Source organism: Lynx canadensis, chromosome D1 (genome assembly GCF_007474595.2).
Source record: "Lynx canadensis isolate LIC74 chromosome D1, mLynCan4.pri.v2, whole genome shotgun sequence".
In the NCBI taxonomy this organism is placed as follows: Eukaryota; Metazoa; Chordata; class Mammalia; order Carnivora; family Felidae; genus Lynx; species Lynx canadensis.
The window spans coordinates 16,104,738-16,131,921 of record NC_044312.2 but is presented as its reverse complement, the minus strand read 5'-3'; the positions used below and the strand labels follow the sequence as shown (position 1 = coordinate 16,131,921).

General features: G+C 40.0%; 1 protein-coding gene and 1 non-coding gene across 3 annotated transcripts; both read right to left on the bottom strand.

Moving 5' to 3' along the window:
• Positions 1-161: 161 nt before the first annotated feature.
• On the bottom strand, positions 162-27,184 carry ARCN1 (archain 1). Of its 2 annotated transcripts, XM_030330823.2 has the most exons (10): positions 27,037-27,184; positions 13,976-14,239; positions 12,980-13,159; positions 12,664-12,869; positions 11,837-12,001; positions 8,957-9,122; positions 7,416-7,563; positions 6,986-7,094; positions 3,628-3,832; positions 162-1,937 (listed from the first exon to the last, which is right to left on the bottom strand). In XM_030330823.2, the coding sequence occupies exons 1-10, from the start codon at positions 27,037-27,039 to the stop codon at positions 1,848-1,850; spliced, it is 1,536 nt and encodes a 511-aa protein (XP_030186683.1). In that variant the 5' UTR covers positions 27,040-27,184; the 3' UTR covers positions 162-1,847. The 2 variants fall into 2 exon arrangements, with proteins under 2 accessions (XP_030186683.1, XP_030186684.1); XM_030330824.1 differs by lacking the exons at positions 162-1,937; positions 3,628-3,832 and adding an exon at positions 3,839-4,193 and having other exon boundaries at positions 27,037-27,180.
• Positions 10,932-11,038, bottom strand: LOC115526568. The gene has a single exon (XR_003972632.1). It is a non-coding gene; the product is annotated as a U6 spliceosomal RNA (small nuclear RNA).

The window sequence follows — 27,184 nt, the reverse complement described above, 5'->3', positions numbered from 1 at the left end:
ACAATACTGTTAATATGCGGGAAGGCAATGAATACCCTCAGATAGAGATTATTTTCTCTTAAAAAAAACATATCATTAATTTTTAAACTTAGATCCTGTTACATCATCTCAAATCAGCAAGCAGACACCAAAGTATGAGAGAGTCAAGAGTCTAATAAACATTCATTTTATAATACTCTTTATTTGATTCAAGAATCTTCCTTCTTTGTGTACACTGGAATGTTATATTCCCTATGTATTTTACAGGGTTACAAAACGTCTTTCATTTTAAATATTACCCCAAAAGTAATTTCAGAAAAAAAAAAAAAAGTTGTGAAACTAAACAGCTTTAAAAAAATCGTATGGACAAGCAACTTTTTCAAACAAAACTGGATTAATAAGATTTCTTGCCTATTTAACTACATGACAGATTTCTTGTCCCAGTCCCCTTCCTCAGAAAAACCTCGTGTGGAAACCAAGCCAGAGATAAGGATTCTTCCCTGATGCAGTTAAGGGAAAGGGAAAGGCCAGAAATTTCTTTGGCAATCAATTCCATCCATGGCCATCTGTGTGTGGCTGCTCTGCTTCGAGGACAGCACACTCTTTGCAGGGGAGGCCAGATGTTGTCCCCAGTGGGAGTGGTACTCTCCAGCCAGCTGGAAGCGCAGCAGGTCACCTAGTCACCCACCTCGCCCCCTTCCTGGGGCTACAGCCCAGCAGCTCAGCCAGCATACGAAGTGCAATCCTGGGTTAAAAAGCCCAAGTGGGGCTGGCTGATGGAGTCTTCTTCACTGCAAGAGTAATGGGTGAGATGGGCGCGAGGACACGCAAGAGAAAAGGCTCAAGGGAGGAAAAGGAAGGATTTCACAGACAGGGAGAGTTGGAAAGGACCGGGTAACGCACAGAACAGCCAAGAGGAAGGAGGTGGTGAAATCGAGGCAATGTGAGTAGATCACAGAGACCATGAGCTCTCACGTTTCAGCTGAAGTACTCAAAATGTAAAGAACTAGAAGCTTGGGTAGCACCAGCAGCAGACATGATTACCTGTGGATGTGAAATCCCTAACCGGACATAACCATTCTCCTCTCAGGCATCTTGAAGCGGGGCTATGCCATTTGAAAGGTGCTTCTCAGCTATCTGTAATAGTGACACAGGTAGGCTTCACAGTACTGTTCTAAACTGGAGGGACAGGACTGGAAGGAAAACAACTTGGCAGAGGAACGGAGGGATGAGCGGATATAGGAAAATGACAAAGGATGTCCTTATCTTTTAACTTCTAGACCTCATGCCCCTTAAGCAGTTCGCCTGAATAGCCTGAAGATCGAGAACTGGTTAGATCAACTGTTTCCAAGAGTGCCGAATATAATGCCTATATACAGATGATCCCAGCACTTGATTGAAAGTACAGAAAGAAAAAAAATGAGGGTTAAAGAGTCTGAAAGATCAAAATGTGGAGAAAAAGAGGGAAAAAAATAAAAATAAAATGTGAAAGAAAACTTTTTAAACAAAGTACGAAATGTAACTATATTCAGGGATTAAAACAAAGGAGCAATGACTGAGGTGAAGGCAGAGAAGCTGTTTAACTGGGGGTATTCTCTGGAGAGCGTGCTTTCCTGCTGGCCAGTGAAATCTGCCAAAGAAATCAGCAGCCTTTCCCTTTATGTTTGTGTCTTTCTTTGCCAAAGAACGTCTCTGTGACACTTAAACACTGAGGGTGAGTTGAGGGTCCTTGCGCGCAGAGAATCGTGCATTGTACCAGAAAAAAAGGGTCTCCAATGGCTTGTAGATTTGGAAAAAACTCTTCAGCCACTGTTGGCTTCTTCTTTATTAATTTGAAATTTTTCCTTTCTGGTTCCCTCTCCTTGGTATTACAGGATTTCATACTTATCCACTAGGAAAGTGGTCTCTGTGGAAAACCTTACAGGGCTGTTTCCATCTACCTGGGTCACTTTGGTAACCTAGGGAAACAAACAAAGAATAAGGTAAAGCAGGAGGGCAAGTCTCCAAGATGCCGACTAAATTCTCAGGACAGAATGGATCAAATTCCCTTAAAGCAGCATTAAAAATAACTCAAAAATACTAACAAAGTTCAATTCACAATTGGATCTCACAGCGGCACCCGTCCCCACTGACATGATTAACCGGCTTCCCACACAGAAAAGACAACTGATGGGATGAGATTAGAGTGAGTGGTTATCAAGTAAAAGATCTAGAATGAGTGGCCATTACCCAGGTCCTGCCCCATAAATCCTATGAAGTTCACAGACATTTTATCAGGTTGATCAATTAATATTTTGACCCCAAATGCAAAATTCTAACACTTCAACTTTATTTGCTTGACTTGCTGTCAAAGTGTAAGTGGCTGTATCACACGTATTTTCTAGACATGGCTGTGTCCTTCTGTGACATCTCGTCTTTTCCTTTTAATTATAAATGTCTAGTTTAATGAATTACCTGTAACAATAGTGCCTGTAATGGCATCAACATGATGCCTGAACCACTGATTCATATTTTCTAATGAAGTTTTTCAAAAGTTCCCAAACAGGAAAATGTATCTTTTTTTTTTTTAAGTTGTTTTGTTGTTGTTTTTTTGTTTTAATTTAAGTATAATCTCTATACCCAGCGTGGAGCTCAAACTCACGACCCCAAAATCAAGAGTCGCATGCTCCTCCTCCGACTGAGCCAGTCAGGAGGCCTGAAAATGTACCATTTCTATTTAATGTCTTGGGTTCAACCACATGCTCCCAATATTGATAGCCTTATGCCTATAATTAAGAGTGGAGAGAGAACTGCTTTTTAAAATGATCCAACACAGGAAGGAAACTGTAATCTCCCAAATACTTAGAGGAGAGCCAGAGACCATCTGGGAAGATAAGATAGTGCCACAATAGCAAGCAAATCACCAAGTCAGAGGGAACAATGACAATATGAACCGGGCCCTTGTAATGCAACTTCAAAAACTGGAGTAACAAGGAGTTAAAAATAACGATCTAAAGAAACAGCTCGAAAATTTCCTTTGCTTTGCCTATCTAAAGGGCAAAGTTGGTAACAGAATTGGTTGATGATTATCTGTACTAATGAAGGGATGCAGTAACACAAAAAATCCAAATATTGTATCCATTTGTATTAGAATCACTTTTGAGAGGAAGTAATATTGCCTTCCAAATAAACTTTCCTTCCTTGTGTTCAAACTGAGTGGCATATAAAAGGGATAAGAAAACCTTGGGTTGCATGTTTTGGTAAAAGGTTTTAAAAATATATGAGATTATTTAGAAAAGCAGGAAACTAAGAGATCTAAATCGTGCACAATCCATAAATGCTTTTATATATATTCATATTCAATTCCTTGACCTTGTCCAATCTAGAGAGGAAAACTGAGTTAAAACAGGAGAAGAATTTGACCAAGACCATTCAATGAGAGTCAATAATGTAATCTGCAGTAATACCAGCTCTTCTGATTTTTTTTTTTTAACGTAAGTTCTAGGTCCAATGTAAGACTTGAACTCACAACCCCAAGATCAACAGTCGCATGCTCTACTGACTAAGCCAGCCAGGCAGGCGCCCAACTTTTCTGATTTTTGATCCCATGCTGCCTATCTGGCATCTGTCCCACCACTTTCCCCGTTACGTGCTATTAAAAGGTGGTACCTGTATGTTACAGTAGTTTCTTTTGGAGATGAAAGAGACTTGAACAGGGAAGAAATCATTGGGCTGCCCAGCAATGCTGAATTCGAGGCTGCCACTCTTATTTTTGGCATCAATCACTGGCAGGCACCACTCCAAGGTATTTCGTCGACTGTCATGTCGATACTCGCCATCAATCTCGCCAATCACCGGTGCGCCGACACCGGATCTGTCATGAGAAACACCTGTGTCACATTAGCTGTCCAGAGCTGGAAGAATTCTGCCAAGGAAAACCAGCCCCGAATTTGATTATGCTCCTCAAATTCTGCCCACTTTATATGATCCTTGAAAAAAAAAAAAAACGAGGTTCCCTAATAACTGCAAGGATCAAACAGTCTTAGCACCTTGGCCAAAGGGTCCCACTCACTGCCTTTGATAGATATGGATACATGCAACCATGGGTAATTGGCAGATATATCCGTGGGCTGCTCCAACTTGTGGATCAGATCTGAAGCTAGCAGGGGACTGAGACTGACGAACATGTGAAGGGGGATGTATTTCCAAAAGTCCTGCACCAAGGGTCTGTTGCCCTGTCAAGAAAGAATTTTAACATAATGCAGCTCTCTTTATAGGTGACAATGGGGGGAACAGAGGGTGATTGTAGTGGTGGGAAACCTTACACACCATTACGTGGTTATTTAGAATGGAAATAAATTGTCTTTGAGAAGAGTTTTCAAAAGACCTTAGAACAAAAAAAAAAAAAAAAAAAAAGACCTTAGAACATTTCAAAACTTGTACTTGACGCCAACGGGTCTGATTTACAATCCAGTAAGCGGACTTTTATTTGATAAGTGAAAACACAATTTCCTCTGCCCAGAATGTGAACATGACGGGAGAAAAGACACACAGCTGTTCTTTAGTCTGCAAGAGAACCAGGGCTAGTTAGGATGTACTCTGTACCCCCAAATGTGGCTGATCGGCAGTGTCACCCCTCCTACACATTCTAAATTTACCATCTTTTAATTCGCCAATGACATTAAATGCTTGTATTAGGGACACAGTAAATAAGGAAGACAAACATTTTAAGGGCGATACAACATGATCAGCTCTTCCCTATCCATTTTATGGTCCCAGTTGTATATATGTTTCTTCCTCTGCTCTTGTTCCGATTCCGATTCCGATCTCTAAAATCGAATCAGTTCTAGACAACAGAGTGAAATGTTGTGTAAGGGTCTTTTCTGGAGACTACTGCAAAACTGAACTAAGACACAGGAAACCACCATAACCACAATTATAGGGTAGATGGAGAGGCCTAAAAATTGTGGCATCCTAAAAATAGCGTAGTAAAACAAATCTTGACAAAACAAAACCCACACCTGTCACCAACGCCCAACCCCTACAATGGTTCAAGGTAGCCATCTATTGTTCTAAAAGAATAACCATGGTGTGAAGAATAAGATAGTTACTCCAATAAAGAAGAGATTGGTAATAAAGCATACTTTTTATTTTTTAAATTTTTAAAAAAATGTTTGAGAGAGAGAAGATGAGAAGGAGTGGGGGAAGGGCAGAGAGACAGGGAGACAGAGAATCCCAAGCAGTTTCCACATTGTTAGCACAGAGCCCCATTCAGGGCTCGATCCCATGAACTGAGAGGTCATGACCTGAGCCAAAGTCAAGAGTTGGACACTTAACCTACTGAGCCACTCAGGTGCCCCAAGCATATTTTTTTTAATGGAAAAATAAGAATGACTAAAAACCAGGGGCGCCTGGATAGCTGAGTCAGTTGAATGTCCAACTTTGGCTCAGGTCATGATCTCACAGTTCTTAGGTTTGAGCCCTGCATCAGGTTTGGGCTGACAGCTCAGAGCCTGGAGACTGCTTCAGATTCTGTGTCTCCCTCTCTCTCTGTCCCTCTACCACTTGTGCTCTGCCTCTCTCTCAAAAATAAATATTAAAAAAAAATTTTTTTTTAAATCCTTCCATTTAAAAAAATGATTAAAAACCTGACCTGGCCACATAAATGTCTGAAAGACATCAAAAAGGAAACAAAACTACAAATTAAATTAGTACCATTTTCTCTGCAATAATAACAATATAACAATAAAAATACATTAAGAATATGCTTATTAGGTATAATGACACCCAATGCTTAATCACGGGAGGTAGGTACTGAGAGGAAGAGGAGAGGGGCTAGGAATTCATTGGTGATATAATAGCGCACACTCAATGGAAGTGAGTGCTAGTGAGATTAACTTGAGGGAGAGAATATTTCTAGATGATCCTGGAAAGTAGGCCATTTAAGCACAGAACAAAAACTTATTGGAACTGATTTTCTAGGGGTGATGGATATTATCATTATCTTTATTGTGGTGATGGTTTCACAGGTGTCTATGTGTCAAAACTTATCAAATTGTACAATTTAAATATGTGTAGTTTGTGGTAGGTCAACTAAACCACAATAAAACTGTTAGGAAATTCACTAAAACTAATGTAGATATGTATTCCAGCAAGAATAGTTCCCTTGAAAATGTACTCTCAGGGCACCTGAGTGGCTCAGTCGGTTAAGCGTCCGACTTCAGCTCAGGTCATGATTTCACAGCTTGTTGAGTTCAAGTCCCATGTCGGGCTCTGTGCTGACAGCTCAGAGCCTGAAGCCTCCTTCAGATTCTGTGTCTCCATCTCTCTCTGCCCTCCCTGCCCCCTCCCATGCTCTGTCTCTGTCTCTGTCTCTCTCTCCCTCAAAAGTAAATAAACGTTAAAAAAAAAAGAAAGAAAGGAAGGAAGAAAAAAGAAAAAATGTACTTTCATCTTTAGCTGAAAGTTTAGAGAGCAAAGTGAAAGATTCAGTCAGATTCAATTTCTTTGAGTAGCAAACAAAACTGAGAATGGTTTTTGACAGAGAACTGGCTCCTCCTTCTGGAAGTCTTCATTACTACAGGAACAAACAGGCCCAACATCTGAAAACACAGCTCTAGAACTACAACTGGCTGTTTGAGTTGGTTTTAAAACCGTAAATCCACTCCTTTTAACGTGTACAGCTCCGTGCACTTTGACTATGTAATCTCGTAAGCACTATCACAATCAAGTCAGAGAACATTTCCATCATCCTCAAAAGTTCTCTTGTGCCCTGTTAGTCAACTGCCTTCCTCTCTATCTCCTGACTTCTGTTCTAGGAGTATGACACATTTTCACAATGTCCGATAAGTGGAACCATATAGTATCGAAGCCTTTTGTATCTGGTTTCTTTTACAACTGATCTTTTTAGGAAGCAGATTTTTATGATGGATAGCCAACTGAGTGCTGCCTCCAAAACAAGTTCCAAAAGGTTAGTTCTAGAAGCCCAGCACAGAAAAAAACTGATTATGTCGGGGACACCACTTACGGGAGTGGGATGGTGATAATCACATCATTCAGTTCTAAATGATCTTCTTGCAGCTCATATTCTATGTTGACATCACAGCCATTTCCACTCTCTGAGGGCCAGCAATTAACTGAGAAGAAAAGCAAACCAGGAATACTCAAATACTAAAAGGAGAGTGGAGAAAAGTTAAGACAGCAAATCAAAACTGACAGCTGCAGGCCTTAAATATCCTAACATAAACTATTATAAATAACAGTTTCAAAAGTAAAGCTATTAAAAAATGAAAGCTCATGATTAACATACACAAAACCCAGCACTAAGTCCATTTTGAAAGAAGGTCATTTTGTCAAAAAAGCATTCTGCTGTGGCAATGAATGTAGAGTGTACAAGCCAGGGCTATTTGTGGTTCTCAGTGTGGACTAGTTTAGTGGGACTGACCAGAAGCACTTACTTGTCAGTGGAATAAAAGATTCTTCTGTGGTTTGTAGCCTCCACTTTAGTACCCCTACGTCACTGTTGACTGGGAACGACTTCTCTGGATTCTTCAAGCCAATTAGAGATTCTGCAGTGAAAAGTTTTTTATCCACATTTGGATGGGTCTAAAATAAGAAGGAAAAGAAAACTTCTGAGTTTCAGGCATTATGAGACAGGAAATAGGGGTGCCTGGTGGCTTAGTCAGTTAAGCGTCCAACTCTCGATTTCAACTCAGGTCATGATCTCACAGTTCTTGAGACTGAGCTTTCAGCCAGAGCCTGTGTCTCTGCTTTCAGCCAGAGCCTGCTTGGGATCCTCTCTCTCCCTCTCTTTCTGCCCCTCCCCCACTCATGCTCATTCTCTCTTTCAAAATAATAAACATAAAAAAAAAAAAAAACCCAGAAATTTATGTTAAAAAAAAAAAAAAGAAAAGAAATTCCTTCTGGTCTTACATGGCCCATAATCTAAATATCTAAGATAGAATACCATGGGGCACCTGGCCAGGCCAGTTGGTGGAGCATGCAACTCTTGATCTCAGGGTTGTGAGTTCAAGCCCATGTTGGGTATAGAAATTACTTAAAAATAAAATCTTATAAATAAATAAATAGAAGAGAAGAGGAGTACCTAAACAACGCCAATTCCTTTTGATTTGAAGAAAAATTTCCCTTCTTTGAAGAATTTTAAAAAGATTTAAGACATTTTAAAAGTAATAATTAAAATAATTTCAAGTCTAAACTATTTTGTTTGTAATTGAACAAGTTAATAACTTTGTAATTGAAAAAAGTTAAATACATTCAACCAAGTCCTTTCTAAAAATACTTCACAGGAAGCAACATCATGGGAGAGCCAGGCAAGCCAAGTAGAAGACTAAGGTTAGATGCTGATCAGTTGCCAGGGTCAGATATGAGTCCTGGCCTTATAGTCAGCAGGCAGGAGAAGGAAAAGTTCTGTTGAAAGGTTAGCTGCAATCTTGCCAAGAGCACTCAAGTTGTTAAAATTCAGGCCATGTAAGATGGACTACAGAAATCATATTAATGGGGCGCCTGAATAGCACAGTCAGTTAAACATCCAACTCTTGATTCTGGCTCAGGTCATGATCTCAGAGTTTGCAGAGTTTGATGCCCCTCATGGGCTCTGTGCTGACAGTGCCAGAGCCTGCTTGAGATTCTCCCTCTTTCTCGCCCCTCCCCGGCTCACACTCTCAGTCTCTCTCTCAAAAAATAAATAAATAAACTTTAAAAAGAAATCAGGGGCACCTGGGTGGCTCAGTCGGTTAAGTGTCCGACATCAGCTCAGGTCACGATCTCAATTTGTGGGTTCGAGCCCCACGTCGGGTTCTGTGCTGACAGCTCAGAGCCTGGAGCCTGCTTCGGATTCTGTGTCTCCCTCTCTCTCTGCCCCTCCCCCCCAAATAAATAAATATATAATATAAAAAAAAAGAAAAAAGAAATGTTTTCTGTGTTCTATGGTTCAAAGGAGAAACTCCAGTTGACTCCCTTATCCAAAACCTCTCCACACCTGTAGCTGCACCCCCTTCTTATCTTCATTCTCTACATGAAGACGAATTCGGCCAAACTTATCATCTGAGATCCTAAGCATGATCATGCCATGCAACTCCATATTCTGCAATCCTCCATCTCGGCCACAGGTGAGTGTGATCTTTTCCTCAATCTTCATGTGCACACTGTAGGGAAAAAGTAATAAAATCTGTTCATAAAAGCAGGAACCAGAATTCCCTTTCTCCAGGGTTTAATGGTAATGAGCCATCAACAACTTATTTTAAGGTGCTACTGCTGTACGTACAAAATTTAAAGCACTAGATTCAGCCCACAAAGTCTCAGCTGTGCAAACAATGTCATTCACTAAAGAAAGGGTTATAATGGCAGAAGTATGGAAATAACTCAAGTGTCTATCAGGAGGGAACTGCTTAAACACATAAAGGTACGTCCACAAAAATGAACACTGCTGTGAAGAAAGGGGGCAACAACTGAAAATGCTTTTCATTTGAAAATAATTTCAACAATGAAAAAAATCAAAATTATACCAGAAATACATTTATACACTTTTTAAATGCTGTTAACGTTTTGCCCCACCGTCTGTTTTATCATTTGCATACTCTCTACAACTATTATTTGATTTCTTTTCCTGAACCATTTAGAGGCAGATTATACATACCATGGCCCTTTAGCCCTAAACACTTCAGAGTATTGCAAGAATAGGATATTCTCTTACATAACCAAAGTACACATTAACTTCGTAAATGAACATTGATACTTTGTTTAATCTACCAACCATATGCCAATTTTGTCAGCTGACCTAATAATGTCCCTTAAAGTTGTACAAGATCCAGTTTAGGATAAAGTCTTACATTTAGATGTCACATCTTTATAGCTTCAAATAAGGATATTCTCATCTCCAAAATAAGTTAGTGAAAAAAGCAACTGGAAAATGTACCTAGTATGTTATTACCACTTACAAATAAAAAGAAAAAAAATACATATATTTTTATTCATCTACATATAGACTATACTCCTCAGAAGAATACAAGAAGAAACTAATTGATACTAGTTGCCTCCGAAAAGACAAACTTGCCTGGCTGGGTGGGAGAAAGACTTTTAATTGTAACACTCTTTGAACCTTTTGAATTTTGAACTATATGAATGTATAACCTAACACAAAAAAATAAGTGAAACAAAAAGTGCTGCCTCTCTGGGCAATTACGAAGTACAAACTATCCATATCCTTTACTACAACTATTTTTAACTGGGTGAACTGCAGAAGCTAAGAAGAATATTCTGGCATCCTATTTTGTTCTCTGTTCTACCACAGAAGTCTTCCCAGAAACAGAGGAATGAGACTCAAGACCACAAAGGAGTGCATCTTCAAATAGCGCAGGGGCCCATGCGTCTTCACAAGAGTCTGCTCTGTGCTCAGCAAGTATTTCATCATTTAGCAAAGAACCTCGAGCCCTCTCTAATACATGACAGTTTCCAGCATCTTTTTAAAATAGTGTCATACACTAAGCAACCACCAGGAATAGCAAAGGAGCTTTAGCGATTTAAGAGATTTATCCCAATGTATCCCTGTTCATTTCATTACAGAAAAGGATATACAAAACACTCCTCTTTTATGCACACCTGATAAAAGTATCCTCCCAGACTCATCTTTCACTTGACCCCAAAACCATCAGCAACAGTAGAAGGTCTGGGCTTCAAGACAAGAAATCTGAGTCATGAATATGTGAACTTGGTAACTAAAAATGTTACCAACCAATCCTTAGATCAGAAATATTCTATACTGAGTTTAAGTACTGAAATATTCTATACTGAGTTTAACTACTGAAAAGGCAAACGAAGTTAATTTGCTATTAAAGATATTTATACATTTCGTATTAAAGATTGGTTCTCCTGAAAGTTTAATTAGAAGAAGACATGCCAAAATACAGTGTAGGGCTGCTACACCTCTAGCTCTCTAATTCAAGTCCACTTTTTTTTTTAAATATGGAAGCTTCTCAAATTTGCGTGTCATCCTTGCACAGAGGCCATGCTCATCTTCTCTGTACCGTTCCTATTTTAGTTTATGTGCTGCCCAAGAGAGCACTAATTCAACTCCACTTTAAGAGACAAGGCACACACTAGGCATGAAGACAAGTTACTTATAAATTTAGCCAGCAGAGTTGATAAAAGGTAAGTTCTAAACTTCATAGGAAATAAATAGCTGAGAGCCACAGTTAAAATCACGGTTAAAAAAGAAAAAAAAAAAAAAAAAGACCCCGTGCTAAAATCTGGAATATATTCTAAGTCTTTTTTTTTTTTTTAATTTTTTTTTTTTTTAATGTTTATTTATTTTTGAGACAGAGAGAGACAGAGCATGAATGGGGGAGGGTCAGAGAGAGGGAGACACAGAATCTGAAACGGGCTCCAGGCTCTGAGCTGTCAGCACAGAGCCCGACGCGGGGCTCGAACTCACGGACCGCGAGATCATGACCTGAGCCGAAGTCGGCCGCTTAACCGACTGAGCCACCCAGGCGCCCCGTAAGTCTTTTTTTTTTTAACACTTTGATTTTATCATTATCTTGAGAGAGAAGGAGAGAGAGAGCAAGTGAGCATGAGCAAGGGAGGGGCAGAGAGAGAGGGAGAGAGAAAGAATCCCAAGCAGGGTCCACGCTGTCGTCACAGAACCCAACCCGGAGCTCAATCTCACGAACCATGAGATCAGGACCCGAGCCAAAATCAAGAGTCAGAAGTTTAACCAACTGAGCCAACCAGGTGTCCCTAAAATATATCCTAAGTCTTTTAAATTCTAGAAAAACTAAAAGTCACATAAAGAATTTGTAATGCGCTAAAATAAACATTTTTAAATATATGGTCTGTTCTTACTGAAAAAGTTACTACTCACCTTTCCATATTAATGGGTGGAGCATGCACTTTGGTTGCATCAGAAGTACGCTTGCCCATATTGGAGGACATGATAGTTTCACCTTCAGATTTCAATTTGTCTACAAAATTATCTACTTCCTTCCCTTTGGCTCCAAGTTTCAAAGCCTTGCTGGGGCCTGAAGGCCTAAGTGGAAGAATAAGAAATAACAAAGTAAGAAAAAACATACACATGATTTTTAAAAATTAGTGAATTAGTAACCCCATATCATTGAAGCTTTCCCTAAAGCTGTTCTTTAAGAGGCATGTGCAGATCTCAAGGGAAAAATCAAAGTATCCTAGGGTTTAGTGGAGAATTAGACTATTCCCTGCCCAAACTGGCAGCCGAGTCACTATTAATACGTAAGCTTCAAGTACCTAAAGAGCAAAGGTACATTTATGTAAGCATGCATGATCAGATGAAAACTTTGTACTTTTCGTCCGGATAACTACACCTGTGCATAAACTGTTGCACATAGTACTTTCAGGTAGTTCAGATTCTCCCTGAAAGCCATTCACACTTAGATTAAAAAATGCTCCATGAACAGTTAAATAGCCCCTTCTTTCCCAAAATAAGGCAACTCTCATGGTATAATTTGTAAAAGAACTCTTTAACACAAAAATTCTCTACCTTCAGATTTCTCCTTTATCCCTTTATTATGTAGCCAATGTGGCCAAATTTAATATTACATCTTACTTCATCAAGTCATTCATAATTTCAACTTGCCAGAAATCAGTTATCACTCCACAACACACACATACAGCCTTCATCTGCCATTCTAGGGTTGCTGGTGATACACTGGACTATACCTGGCTGGTGCAGGTGCCACTTTTGGTTTATCGGTTTCAATGATGGTCTCTGTGATCATGGCAGCTGTGCTGCCTCCAGATACTGCAGAGCTTCCAAATCCTCCAAATCCTGGTGCTTTTTTGCCCTGCCTCTCTGCATCTCTTCGGGCCTGTTGTAATTCCTTTGCTTTACGCCGCATCTCAGCCTTGGCTTCACGTTCTTGAGTCTACACAAAGAGACATCCATGGATGTGGCTTTGAATATAGGAAAATCAAAATACTAAAAGCCTAAAAGAAAGATACACGAACAAGAACTCCCAAAGAAGACCCTATTTACCTCTCTAACTGCTCTGAACACCTTCTCCTCATGAGAATCCATTTCCGTGAAGGTTCTAATCTGTGCCAGGTTAACATTCTCCCGGTATCCCAGGGCAACGATTTCATCAAAAGCAAAAATTAAATCAAAACAGTGCTCAGATATTTCATTCTCCTCTAAGGCTCGGCAATACTCAGGTATCTAATAGTGGACAGCAATGGAAAAGAGATTTAAGATCTATCAGCATTTATGTTTCCCAATTCTTATTCTTTAAAGTACACAAATTAAAAAAAAGTAAAATAAAATACACAGATTTCAATAATCCTGAATCCCTCTGTTAGATCCTCTACCCTTTCTTTTAAGCAAGACTTTGGCATAAAGTGTGTGTGTGTGTGTGTGTGTGTGTGTGTGTGTGTGCGCGCGCGCGCGCACATGTTGTGTTGTATTGTGTTATATCAATAAGTCTTATCTGGGGCACCTGGCTGGTTCAGTAGATAGAGCATGCAACTCGATCTTAGGGTTGTTAAGTTTGAGCCCCATGGTGGATGTAGAGATAACTTAAAAATAAAATCTTAAAAAATAAATAGGGGCGCCTGGGTGGCTTAGGTGAATTAAGCAGCTAACCTTTTTTTTTAATGTTTATTTTTATAGAGTGTGTGTGCACACTCTCTCTTAAAATAAATATTTAAATAGATAAATAAATCTTATCTGATAAACATGATCTAAAAATATGGACACACAAGTGTCAGAACCACAAAAACAGATCGAAGCAACCACTTAAGGTCTGTGAAAAGAAAGGTCAGTTTGCACATTCTCTTTTGGGATACTTAGTCTAGGAGGGCACAAAGTGTTTGCTGAATGAATAGGGAAGAAGCTGTAGCAATAAACTGCTGGGGTAGGGGTGGGAGGCATGCGGCATGCAAACTGATAAGTAGCAGCTGCTTTGGGGGATAAACAGTTTCATAGGGAAAATTTAAAGCAGAAAACTATAACCCACCATTACAAAAGGACTCTTACCACTCTTGAGAAAAGCCTTAGGGTCTCCAGATCTTCTAGGATGTTACTGTTTTTGGTAGTGATCAGCACCATATACAGTTTCTCCATAGGCTGGTAGACATATCTTACACTCTCTGTTTCAACAAATGTATGCTGTTTTCCAGTGTTCATGAGCTTTGGAAACGCTGCTAACAAGCCCTCAATACGAGTTCGGGTCATCTCCACAAACTGTCGAGAAACAATAGCCTTTCCTGCTTTCGTGCAGACCGCTGCTGCCAACAGCACCTACCAGGAACATACATGAAGTAAATACAAATTATTTCTTCAAATCTGTTTTCTTTTTTTTTTTTTTTCAACTTTTTTTTTTTTTCAACGTTTATTTATTTTTGGGACAGAGAGAGACAGAGCATGAACGGGGGAGGGGCAGAGAGAGAGGGAGACACAGAATCGGAAACAGGCTCCAGGCTCTGAGCCATCAGCCCAGAGCCTGACTCGGGGCTCGAACTCCCGGACCGCGAGATCGTGACCTGGCTGAAGTCGGACGCTCAACCGACTGCGCCACCCAGGCGCCCCTCAAATCTGTTTTCTTAGCATCCTCAGATCTTACACAGAATGCCACACTCAGTTATTCAGTGACGTGACCTTCAAACTCTACTTCATTGTTCTTTTCATTCTAGTATGTAATTCATAAAGTAAAGCTACAATAGAGGAAAATGAAACTATCATTCCTATTTTTCAATACCATAGCTTAAGAAAAACTTAGTTAAAAAAAACAAAACACCTTTTTCCAAGTCTACAAATACATTTGTTAACAGATTCCCTAGAACTCAGAAACGGACTGCTCTTTGCTTTGGCAGACCCATGAAGAATAGTTAAAAACTTTTTCTAAGAACAGAAATCTCCACAGCAAAACAGGTCTGACCAGGATTAAAGGTTTAAAGGAAGCCCCTTGACCTTTCCTTTCATTTTTACCTAGAACATGGATCCAATCTAGTGAGTCTAAGTTGATCTTTTGCTCTTTGATTAATAACGTTCCCATCCCACACTATCTTACCTCCAGATATGTAAACAATCTGTAAAATGAGAAACTGAATGACTCAATGTTTTACACAGGTTGTGACACCAATCAATGATCAAGACCTACAGCCTTTTCTCACAGTCTGGCATTCATTAAACAAAACAGCACCAAAAGACGACGAAGAGGCCTCAAAAGCCATTAGCAGGGGAGTAAGAAAATTAAGTACAGTATTAACCGTCTCTACAGTCCAGGAACCCAAGAATTCACAAATACAAGTAACAAAAGGACTATTTACACATTTCAGAAGCCTCAACGCTGGAATACAACATCTGAAATAGCAGTATCCCACTAATCAGACTTCGCAGCTTTACAGAAACTGCCGAATAAGCGAGCAACTTGAAGAAAAAACAATTTAGTCAATTCAAATATTCCTATAGTCTCAGTACATCAATAGGGTTCTATAACAATTAGATGAGAACACAATGTCCTTATGCACCAAGACTAGGTAATTAGGTTATTTGGGAGATAATTACCATCATGTTTATTTCCAAGCAGCTAGGTGAAAACAATTTATATTAGAGAAGTGTTTCGTCTATAGAGGTTCAGGGGCTCCTGGGTGGCTCAGTCAGTTGAGCGACAAACTCTTGATTTCATCTCAGGTCATGAGATTGAGCCCCGTGCTGGGCTCAGGGCTGCTGAGCATGGAGCCTGCATGAGATTCTTTTCTCTCTCTGTCCCTCCCCTGCACACACACACGAGCTCTCTCTCAAAATAAGTAAGTAAACACTAAAAAAAAAAAGGTGGGGGGGGGGGGCTTCAAATCTTCATGTTCTCTTTAAGAAACTGCCCGGGCCATCAGGGTATGCACTGGAAAAGCCACTAAGTATCTGAATGATGTCATTTACAGAAGCAATCTGTACCACTCTGTCACCACAAAGGTAGAGTTGGTAGGTGTGCCCAAGGCCAACCAGTGGGGCTGGACAAGGGTTGGTGGCCCAAAAAGAATACTGAATTTTTACTGTACATGCTTAAAAATGCACAGAGAAATGCTGAACTTAAGGGTTTAGACGTAGATTCTCTGATCACTGAGCACATCCAGGTGAACAAAGCCCCCAAGATGGGGAGAACTTACAGAGCTCATGGTCAGATCTACCCATACATGAGCTCTCTCTGCCACACTGAGATGATACTTACTGAAAAAGAGGAGACTGTTCCTAAACCAGAAGAGGAGATTGCACAGAAGAAAAAAAAAAAACCCAGAAGAAACTGAAGAAACAAAGACTGATGGCCTGGGAGTCAATTCCGTATAAAATAAGTGCAAATATGGTGTGCCTGGTGGCTCAGTCGGTTGAGCCTCCGACTTCAGCTCAGGTCATTATCTCACAATTTTTGAGTTCAAGCCCCACATCAGGCTCTGAGCTGACAGCTGGGAGCCTGGAGCCTGTTTTGGATTCTGTATCTCCCTCTCTCTCTCTCTGCCCCTCCCCCACTCATGCTATCTCTCTCTCTCTCTCCCCTTCAAAAATAAACATTAAAAACATACACATATATTTTAAAATAAATGTAAATAAAATTTAAAGTAGGGAAAAAATTTTTTTAAAAAATGTCCTAAATCATAAATACCCTCAGAAAAAAATCTTGTTTTGTAAATTACTTTTAAAAGGATCAAGAAAATATTTTTTTCCAGGGATTTTTATTTTTATTTATTTTTCTCAATATATGAAATTTATCGTCAAATTGGTTTCCATACAACACCCAGTGCTCATCCCAAAAGGTGCCCTCCTCAATACCCATCACCCACTCTCCCCTCTCTCCCACCCCCCATCAACCCTCAGTTTGTTCTCAGTTTTTAAGAGTCTCTTATGCTTTGGCTCTCTCCCACTCTAACCTCTTTTTTTTTTTTTTTTCCCTTCCCCTCCCCCATGGGTTTCTGTTAAGTTTCTCAGGATCCACATAAGAGTGAAAACATATGGTATCTGTCTTTCTCTGTATGGCTTATTTCACTTAGCATCACACTCTCCAGTTCCATCCACGTTGCTACAAAGGGCCATATTTTGTTCTTTCTCATTGCCACGTAGTACTCCATTGTGTACATAAACCACAATTTCCTTATCCATTCATCAGTTGATGGACATTTAGGCTCTTTCCATAATTTGGCTATTGTTGAGAGTGCTGCTACAAACATTGGGATACAAGTGCCCCTATGCATCAGTACTCCTGTATCCCTTGGGTAAATTCCTAGCAGTGCTACTGCTGGGTCATAGGGTAGGTCTATTTTTAATTTTCTGAGGAACCTCCACACTGTTTTCCAGAGTGGCCGCACCAATTTGCATTCCCCCCAACAGTGCAAGAGGGTTCCCGTTTCTCCACATCCTCTGCAGCGTCTATAGTCTCCTGATTTGTTCATTTTGGCCACTCTGACTGGTGTGAGGTGATATCTGAGTGTGGTTTTGATTTGTATTTCCCTGGTGAGGAGTGATGTTGAGCATCTTTTCATGTGCTTGTTGGCCATCCGGATGTCTTTAGAGAAGTGTCTATTCATGTTTTCTGCCCATTTCAAAAAAATATTTTAGATAGAGAGTCACAGAGTATAAAAATTTCCAGTTGATTACTTTAAGAATGGCAGGGGTGCCTGGCTGGCCCAGTCGGTTAAGCGTCCAACTTAGGCTCAGGCATCATCTCACGGTTCAAGAGTTCGAGCCCTGAGTCAAGGCTGACAGTCGGGTGCTGACAGCTCAGAGCCTGGAGCCTGCTTCGGATCCTGTGTCTCCCTCTCTCTCTCTCTGCTCCTCCCCCCCTCACCCCCCTCTCTAAAATAAAACAAGCATTAAATTTTTTTTAAATGACAAATAATCTAGCTTAAAAGTCCAAAAACAGTTATTTTTCCCTAAATATTTATATATTTTAAAATAAATAGTTTTGCACTCAAAAAAATCTATCTTTCACCAACACTGACCCCTTGGCCTTGGGAGGTTTTTGTCATCACCTACATATGAGGCAAAAAGATATACTGAAGATAGTAAAGGATACCAGAAAAAGAAAAAAAATGCAAAATGATTATGACACATTTCTCAAAGGCAATTATCCATTCCATGTCTTTAACTTTATTTATTTATTTTGGCTATAGATTTTTACTTTTTAATTTGGTTTTATTAAGGTATGATTAACGTATAAAATTGTAAAGATATTTAAAGTGTATATCGTGGCAATTCCATGTCTTTACATTAATCGTGTGAAATAAAGATTTCTTTAAATAAACGGAAGGGTAATTTTTGGTACACAAATAATGCTAATATTTTAATCTCTTTGTAGATGAAACTGACCTAAAATTATTACCAGGTCAAGAGTTATATTTGTACAGAAGGCCAAAACTAAATGTACTCAAGAAATTTGATTTCACATTTTTAAAAATTTTTTTAAATGTCTTATTTATTCTTGAGAGAAAGAGAGACAGAGCATGAATGAGGGAGGGGCACAGCAAGAGGGAGACACAGAATCCGAAGCAAACTCCAGGCTCTGAGCTGTCAGTACAGAGCCATGAGATCATGACCTGAGCCAAAGTCAGTGGCTCAACCAACTGAGCCACCCAGGTGCCCGTGATTTCACATTAATTTTTATCATAGGTTCATATTTCAACCATCTACAGATTTCTGGCAAAACAAAATTACTTTTTTCTTTTTCCTTTTTTAATTTTAGAGGGAGAGAGAGAGAGCGTGCACAAGTAGGGTAGAAGGGCAGAGGGAGAGAAAGAGAATCTTAAGCAAGTTCCATGCTGTGCACAGAGCCCAACCCAGGGCTCAATCCCATAAGTTACCTGGATCCTGACCTGAGCCGAAATCAAGAGATGGACACTTGGGGCACCTGGGTGACTCAGTCGGTTAAGCGTTTGACTTTTGATTTTGGCTCAAGTCATGATCTCACTGTTGGTAGGATTGAGTCTCGAGTTGGGTTCTGCATTGGCAGCTCGGAACCTGCTTGGGATTCATTCTTTCATTCTTTCTTTCTTCCTTCCTTCCTTCCTTCCTTCCTTCCTTCCTTCCTTCTCTTTCTTTTCTTTCTTTCTTTCTTTCTTTCTTTCTTTCTCTCTTTCTCTCTCTCTCTCTCTCTCTCTCTCTCTCTTTCCTCTCTCTCTCTCTCTCCCCCCCTCCTCCTCCCCCCTCATCCTACTCATGCTTTCTCTCTCTCAAAATAAAATAAACATTAAGGAAAAAAGAGTCTGACACTCTACCAACTGAGACACCCAGGCGCCCCTGGCAAAATAATTAAAAAGATAAAAATTTAGTCACTGTTTCAGCTTACTAATAAGGACAAGCAGGTAAATCTCTGTACTGGTTCACTATTGGTTTACATGCCACATATGTCCAAATAATATTTTTTGCTCCAAAATGTCCCTCAGAAAAGAGCTGTACTGCATAAAAAAACTTGTACATCAATGTTCATAGCAGCATCATTCATAATGATGAAAGTAAGCTAAAAAGCGAAAACCCAAAAGTCTATCAACTGATGAATGGATAAACAAAGTGTATATCCATACAATAGAATATTAGTCATAAAAAGAAATGAAGAACATGCTACAACATGGATGAACTTTGAAAATATTGTGCTAAGTGAAAGAAACCAAACATAAAAGGCCACATCTTACATGCTTCCATTTATATGAAACATCCACAATTGGCAAAACCAGAAACAGAAAGTTGATTAGTGGTTGCCAGGGGCTGGGAAAGGGGAAATGAGTGACTGCAAATGAGTACAGGGTTTCTCTTTGGGGTTATGAAAATGTTCTAAGTTTAGATAGTGGTGATGGTTGTACAACTTAGTGAACATACTAAAACATCTACTGAATGATATAAATTTAAAAGGCTAAATTTTATGGTATGTGATTTATATCTCAATTAAAAATAAAAAGAAGGGCAGGGGCGCCTGGTTGGCTCAGTAGATAGAGGATGCAGCTCTTGATCTCAGTGTCATGAGTTCAAGCCCCATGTTGGGTATGGAGCCTACTTAAATTAAAATTTAAAAATTTAAAAAATTTGTTTTAATTAATAAAACAAAAAGGAGAGCAAACCCACAGATTAAGAGAGACTGAAGAAACCTGTCAACCAATCATAATATATAAATCTTATGTGACTCCTGATTCAAACAACTGTTAAAAAATGTAAGACAACAGGAAAATTTGAACAGTAAAAGAATAGTGAATGATAATAAGGAATTATTGATAATTTTAAAGGTGTGATATATCAATTAAAATATTATACAGAGTGCCTGGTTGGCTCAGTCAGAAGAGTGTGTGACTCTTCATCTCAGAGTTGTGAGTTTGAGGCCACATCAGGTGTACAGATTACTTAAATAAAATTTAAAAAAAAATGCATCCATTCCACACAGATAGAACTTAGGTAAAAACTAACACCAAAGTCAACACAAAAGGGACAAAGACACAAAGAAACAAAAGGCAACTTGTAACCAGAAAGGTATATGCTGTGAAGAGGAGCAAGTCACCTCCTTTATTATTTTTTTTAATTTAATTTTTTTTTTCAACGTTTATTTATTTTTGGAACAGAGAGAGACAGAGCATGAACGGGGGAGGGGCAGAGAGAGAGGGAGACACAGAATCGGAAACAGGCTCCAGTCTCCGAGCCATCGGCCCAGAGCCTGACGCGGGGCTCGAACTCACGGACTGCGAGATCGTGACCTGGCTGAAGTCGGACACTTAACCGACTGCGCCACCCAGGCGCCCCTCCTTTATTTTTTTTAAGTGTTTATTTACTTTGAAAAAAGAGAGACACAGGAGCAGGGGAGGAGCAGAGAAAGAGAGAGGGGGGGAGAGAATCCCAAGCAGGCTCCGTGCTGTGAGCCCGGAGCCCAACACAGGGCTCTATCTCACCACTGTGAGGTCTTGACCTGAGCATAAATCAAGAGTGGGCTGTTTAACCAACAGAGCCCCCCAGGAACCCCCATCTACTTTGCTTTATTAATTGGGCTTGTCAAAGGCTATTTATAGATTGGTGGTCTCCATGTTAACATTATTATAAAAATAACTAAATAATTATTTATTGAACACCTACTATACACACCAGATGTTCTCCAGGAATACTAAGAGGAAACCGATTAGCATTCTTCCTTCCAAAAGCCTAGTAGGATCTTAAAAGGTCACATCACAAGAAAAACCATTTTGTAAGTAAGTATGGTGAAGGACGTTAACTAGACTTATTGTAATGATCATTTCACAACATATACAAATATTGAATCATCATGCTGTACACCTGAAACTGATATAATGTTATATATCAATTATACCTCAATTTTATTTTATATTTTTAATGTTTGTTTATTTTTGAGACACAGAGGGACAGAACGTGAGTGGGGGAGGGGCAGAGAGAGAGGGAGACATAGAATCTAAAGCAGGCTCCATGCTCCAAGCTGTCAGCACAGAGCCTGACACAGGGCTCGACCCCATGAACCATGAAATCGTGACCTGAACCAAAGTCGGACGCTTAGCCGACTGAGCCACCCAGGCGCCCTATTATACCTCAATTTCAGAAAAAAGCCTACAAGGGATAAGACACAAATAAGTGTAATACTGGGCAGAATGTGTTAAGTAACATACTCTGGGATTTCAAAGAGATTACTTCTAGTTGGTAAGATCAGGGATGACTTGGTGAAAGAAACAGCGCTTAAATCATGCTTTGATTAATTGGGGGAAGTTGAGTGTGTAAATATGAACAAACAGTAGAGTAAAACAGTAGGTAGGACCTAAGCAGAAGAGCTCTACTCTGAGACTCTCTTTGAGTCATTCCATTATACAGATACAAGCAAAATAAGGCTTCTGAAGTAGTACCAAAGTGCCCCACACTAAGTATGGCTCTAAACCTTGAAATACCCAAGACACCACAATCAGAGGGACCATGAAGCTGACACAGGTTTCTATTCACTATGTTATTCATGTCACCTCTGGAAGGTATGGTCACCTCTAAACAAGATAAATTTAACCTGTTCTAAATTAGCATTCGTCTTCTTAAGTGCCTTGACATAATAAAGCTTCCCCTTCTTATCTGTGTTCACCAATGTCAAACATTTACTTATTTTTTTTTCAATGTTTATATATTTTTTGTGAAAGCAAGACAGAGAGAGCGGGGGGGGGGGGGGGACAGACAGAATCCCAAGCAGGCTCCACGCCGTAAGTGTAGACAGAGCTCAATACAGGGCTCAGTCTCACAAACCATGAAATGATGACCTAGGCCAAAACCAACAGTCAAGACGCTTAAATGACTGGAGCCACCCAGGAGCCCCAACGTTTAACATTTATTAAAATACAGTATACACGGGCGCCTGGGTGGCTCAGTCGGTTGAGCATCCGACTTCGGCTCAGGTCACGATCTCGCGGTCCGTGAGTTCGAGCCCCGCGTCAGGCTCTGGGCTGACAGCTCAGAGCCTGGAGTCTGCTTCTGATTCTGTGTCTCCCTCTCTCTCTGCCCCTCCCCTGTTCATGCTCTGTCTCTGTCTCAAAAATAAATAAAAGTTGGGGCGCCTGGGTGGCTCAGTCGGTTAAGTGTCCGACTTCAGCTCAGGTCACGATCTCGCCGTCCATGAGTTCGAGCCCCGCGTCAGGCTCTAGGCTGATGGCTCGGAGCCTGGAGCCTGCTTCTGATTCTGTGTCCCCCCCCTCTCTCTGCCCCTCCCCTCTTCATGCTCTGTCTCTCTCTGCCTCAAAAATAAATAGATGTAAAAAAAAAAAATTAAAAAAAAAATAAAAGTTAAAAAAATTTTTTTTAAATAAAATACAGTATACACAACAAGGTAAGTTAATTTTTCTGACTGTAATTTGATCTGATTTTCTTTGGGGAAGAATGAATAAATATGATTCTCTATAAAGTTGCTTTATTTATTTATTACATTTTTGGAAAAGAACATTTAGACCTAAAAGGACCTTTCAAGAGACCGTGGTGGTTTTATAGATGTAAAAACCGAGGGCCCAAAAGTTAGATGACATCTCCAGGATTGCTGAAAACAAAACAACAAAAAACTATTAAGTTGAGCTTCGTCAAACAACTTTCTCTTAATAATACTTAAGACGGTTTGAGTATATTACCATTTGTGTTTGGATTAAATAACAACTCTCTTCTACCCAGATTTAACTACATGGATCAGAAAGTTCTTGGAGTAAAGAAACCTAAAGAATTAGTTTCTGTTCTGCCTCTGTCACTAATTATATATTGCATAAGTCACTTAATTGCTTCCCCAAAATAGAGGTTTGTATGAAATCTACAGTGCCTTTGCATCTTTACAATTCTAAAGTTAAGCATATGAAAATTTTATAGCAACTAAAAGTGTACAATACCCCCACTTTACACCCACTACTCCAGTAGCAATTACTTTGGAACAGTATTTTACATTAATATTAAGCTGCTAAAAGGCAAACTGCCTCATCAAAACAAATCATGTGTGTGCAGACAGAGCTGTGTCTGAGATAAGCTGCCATACCATGTCTTCATCCCCACTAGTGATAAAGGTCTGAGAATAACAGGTAGTGATCCACCATAAACACGCACAATTCCCTAAAGAAAAAAAGCTGAAGATTTCCTCGAACCTCTAGATGTTCCATATTCCTCACTCCCAGAACTAGGCAGTCACTTTTTCCTTTGTAAATGACTGCAATGATGTCATATACACATATCCGTGATTCATGATCATATTAAGGCTAGTTTCTACAACTGTCAGAGAGGATCACTTTGTCTTTCCTGTTTGCATGAGGTAATTACAGAGAGAATCAGAGGGATGATTACAATAAAATCTACACCTCATACAAAACCTAAAACTTGAAAGTTACTCAGTGAGAGTTTTAAGCTCATCCCAAGTTTCTTGTAGAGAATGAAAATAAAAGGACATTGTTCTCACTTTCGGCAGTAAAAACTTTCTACTTGAAGAATAAACAGTTGACAAATCAACAGAAACTCAAGAACTTTTTTCTTCTTTGCTGTACTCTCAAACAACAATCAAAAAGATACATAAAGAAAACAAAAGCTGTGCAGCTGCTATGTTATATACAAAGGTAAATAAAAGCAATAATAACACCCTAGTTGGGGACTGTTATTACTATGTAGGATTTCAGTTTCTCCCTCATTATGTGCAGATCATTCACAGGAACCCAAATCTAGCTTTCTAATAACTAATGACTTTTGGAACGGAATGTCATCATTTATATTCAGTGTGTCCAGTCTAGTTTACTCATTGCTATCCTCAGTGAATAAAACAGCATTCTGTAAGTAACCAAAGATTTTACAGACTGTTGCTACCATGAGACTTCATATCAAGTTTATGCCAATTCTAAATTTATTAAGACAAAGAACGGACCATACTATCTAACAAATGTTAAGAAAATAAGAACATGTTCTCATTAATTTGCAGAAAACTAGAAAGAAGATCTAATCAAAAGATGCCCTTTTTTGTACTTCACTTCATGACAAAGTCATCATAAGCCATTTGTTTCTGCATTTGTTCATTTATTTCCCCTACTAGGACTTCCTAATATGGGACATTTTGCATTAACTTCTTTGCATTAACAAAGGAAATTTATTTTTCAAAAATCAACATTTATTATACCTAAAACTGTCAATACTGTGTGTCAACTTTAAAACTTTGAAAAAAAGAAAAACAGGAAAATGACATACCTACAACCCTCCCACCAACATTTATGTACTGATATCTTCAACTTACTCTGAAATGCACTTAAAAAATTAAAAATTAAAAAAAAAAGGTGGAGAGAGGGATGGATGGATGATTAAATGAGCAATAAAATAAACATAGAGAAATGTTAATTATAGAATCTAGCTGCTGATGGGGCGCCTGGCTGGCTCAGTCAGTGGAGCATGAGACTCTTGATCTTGGGGTTGTAAGTTCAAGCCTGCACTGGCTGTAGAAATTACTTAAAAATAAAATCTTAAAAAAAAAAAAGTGGGTGAAATAACTGTGAAGTTATTTCAACTTTCCTAGATGTTTGAAAGTTTTATAATAAAATGCTGAGGAAAAATCATCTTTCAGAAGTTCTGATACAACTTTTAGACAGAATAAATCTTACAAAACGTGACCTATTTGGACATTTCTACTATCTAGGAATCTTTTAGTAAAAGAATAAGACCCAAAAACATTATACAGAAATAATACTTAATAATTTCTTAACACTCAGCAGAGCAGAATATACTGAGATAAGTTTTTCTCCAGAGTACACCAATCTGTGGGTATCTGGCTCTTGCCAAGTCCCATATAATTTTTTAAAATATGCATATTTAAATATGACACAACTGTATGTATATGCACATATTCAAATAACAAGCAAAATTTATTTTTATGTTTATCATTCAATACCTAAGGCTTTATCATCTCTCAGTTATCAATGAATTAAAAATATTAAGTTCCAGGGCGACTGGGTGTCTCAGTCGGTTGAGCATCCAACTCATGGTATTGGCTCGGGTCACCATCTCACGATTCATGAGTTTGAGCCCCACATCGGGCTCTTCGCTGATGGTGTGGTGCCTGCTTGGAATCTGGTCTCTCCTCCCCTTTGCCCCTCACCTGCTTGTGCTCTCTCATATATTAAGTTCCAAGAACTTTTCAACAAACACAATTTTGTAAAGACTATCTGTATTTGGTTTATGTACTACAAGACTTTAATTTTGCTATTAAAATTATAATATGCTCTAAAATGCACTAAGTACACCCAGGATGTAAACAGCCAAGGAATTTAAGAATCCCTATCCCAATATTGAGCCTCCTAGTGGAAATGAAAAACGGGAGTTTTTGAAACATTTATGTCCAACAGTAAAGTTTATGAGGCAAACCTTCTGGGTGCGATTTATTTGCCTGAAGCTGAAAACAAAAATCCTTCAGTGGTTTAAAAACCAAGCATGAATCCTACCCCTGCACCATCCAAGTTCTCATCTAAAAACGCTGTCAACAGAACTGAATAGGATTGGCACCAAACTATACTGTCACCTCTCAAGTGTGTAGGAAGATGCTTTAAATCAATTAATGAATTAACGGAATAAAAAAAATCCTTCAAAAGATTTAAGAGCATAAAGTACACTAAGTCACTAGCTCATCTGGAACCAAAGAATTTCTCCTACTTCATAAATATCCACAAACTGATAAAGCCAAGATTTCGTGCTGTCAGCACTGTTTTGTCCCATCCTCAAACACATTAATCTTCCCCGTCTCTACAATAGATGAGAACATGAAGATCACGCATCTGAAGTGAAGGCAAGGAACATCTGAAGAAGGGTCCAACCCCTTCCCCCCCCCCCCCCCGTGAGAGTTCCGATTACGATGTGCCACCTACACATTTTACTTCGGTAAGTTCCTTGAAAACAGAAAGCCTGTGTTCTCTATTACTCGCTCACATCTCCCTAACGCCCCATACACGGCATGTACTGGGTAACACTGACAAACGGACACACCTAAATTCTGTAGAAGTAGCGAAAGGTTTCAGGGACACCTGGGTCCTACAAACTAACGTCACAAGTTCCTCCTTCCTGTTCCATCTTCCTTTCGAACTTTCCTCTATTTCCCCCTTCCGAACAAACAAAAGAAGTCCTGAACACCAATGGGTTTGGATTCCGAGTATCAAGGGCCTACCAAACCCCGGGGATGAGAGGAGAGCCGGTTACCGAAGAAAGGGAGCCCCCGCCCCCCCCAAGAGGAGACCAGCCTGCAGAGCACGGCCCCCAGGGAACCCTCTGGACACTAGCACCGAGGTCTGCAGCGAGACGGTCTAAGCCACTCCACTACGCGGTTCTCGAACAGCAACACCCCGGGCCCAGAAGAGGAGGGTGCCCAGCTGGGCAGGGAGAAGGGGTGTGGGCGCAACGGGAAAGGGACTGCAGGCAGGTCCGTCGGATCTCCTGGGAGGTCGGGCACAGGGCAGGGAAGTCCACACGGCTCCCCGAGCCCCGAGGGAAGTGTCCGGCTCCAGGCCCTCTGGGCGGGACTCCTCTGGCCCCAGCACCAGGCCGTCTGGCAGGGACAACGGGCAAGGGAAGCAGACCCCGGCAACCCGGACCGGCTCGGATCTTACCATGGTGAGGACGGTGATGGGGCTCACTCGCGCTTCCGGCTCCACTGGGGCTGGGGTCAGGGGAAGGGGAGCACCGGCCGCTCCGGACCTGCCGCCCCCCTGTCAGGAGCCGCTGCCGCTTCGCCTCTTGCCAAGATGGCGGCCTCGA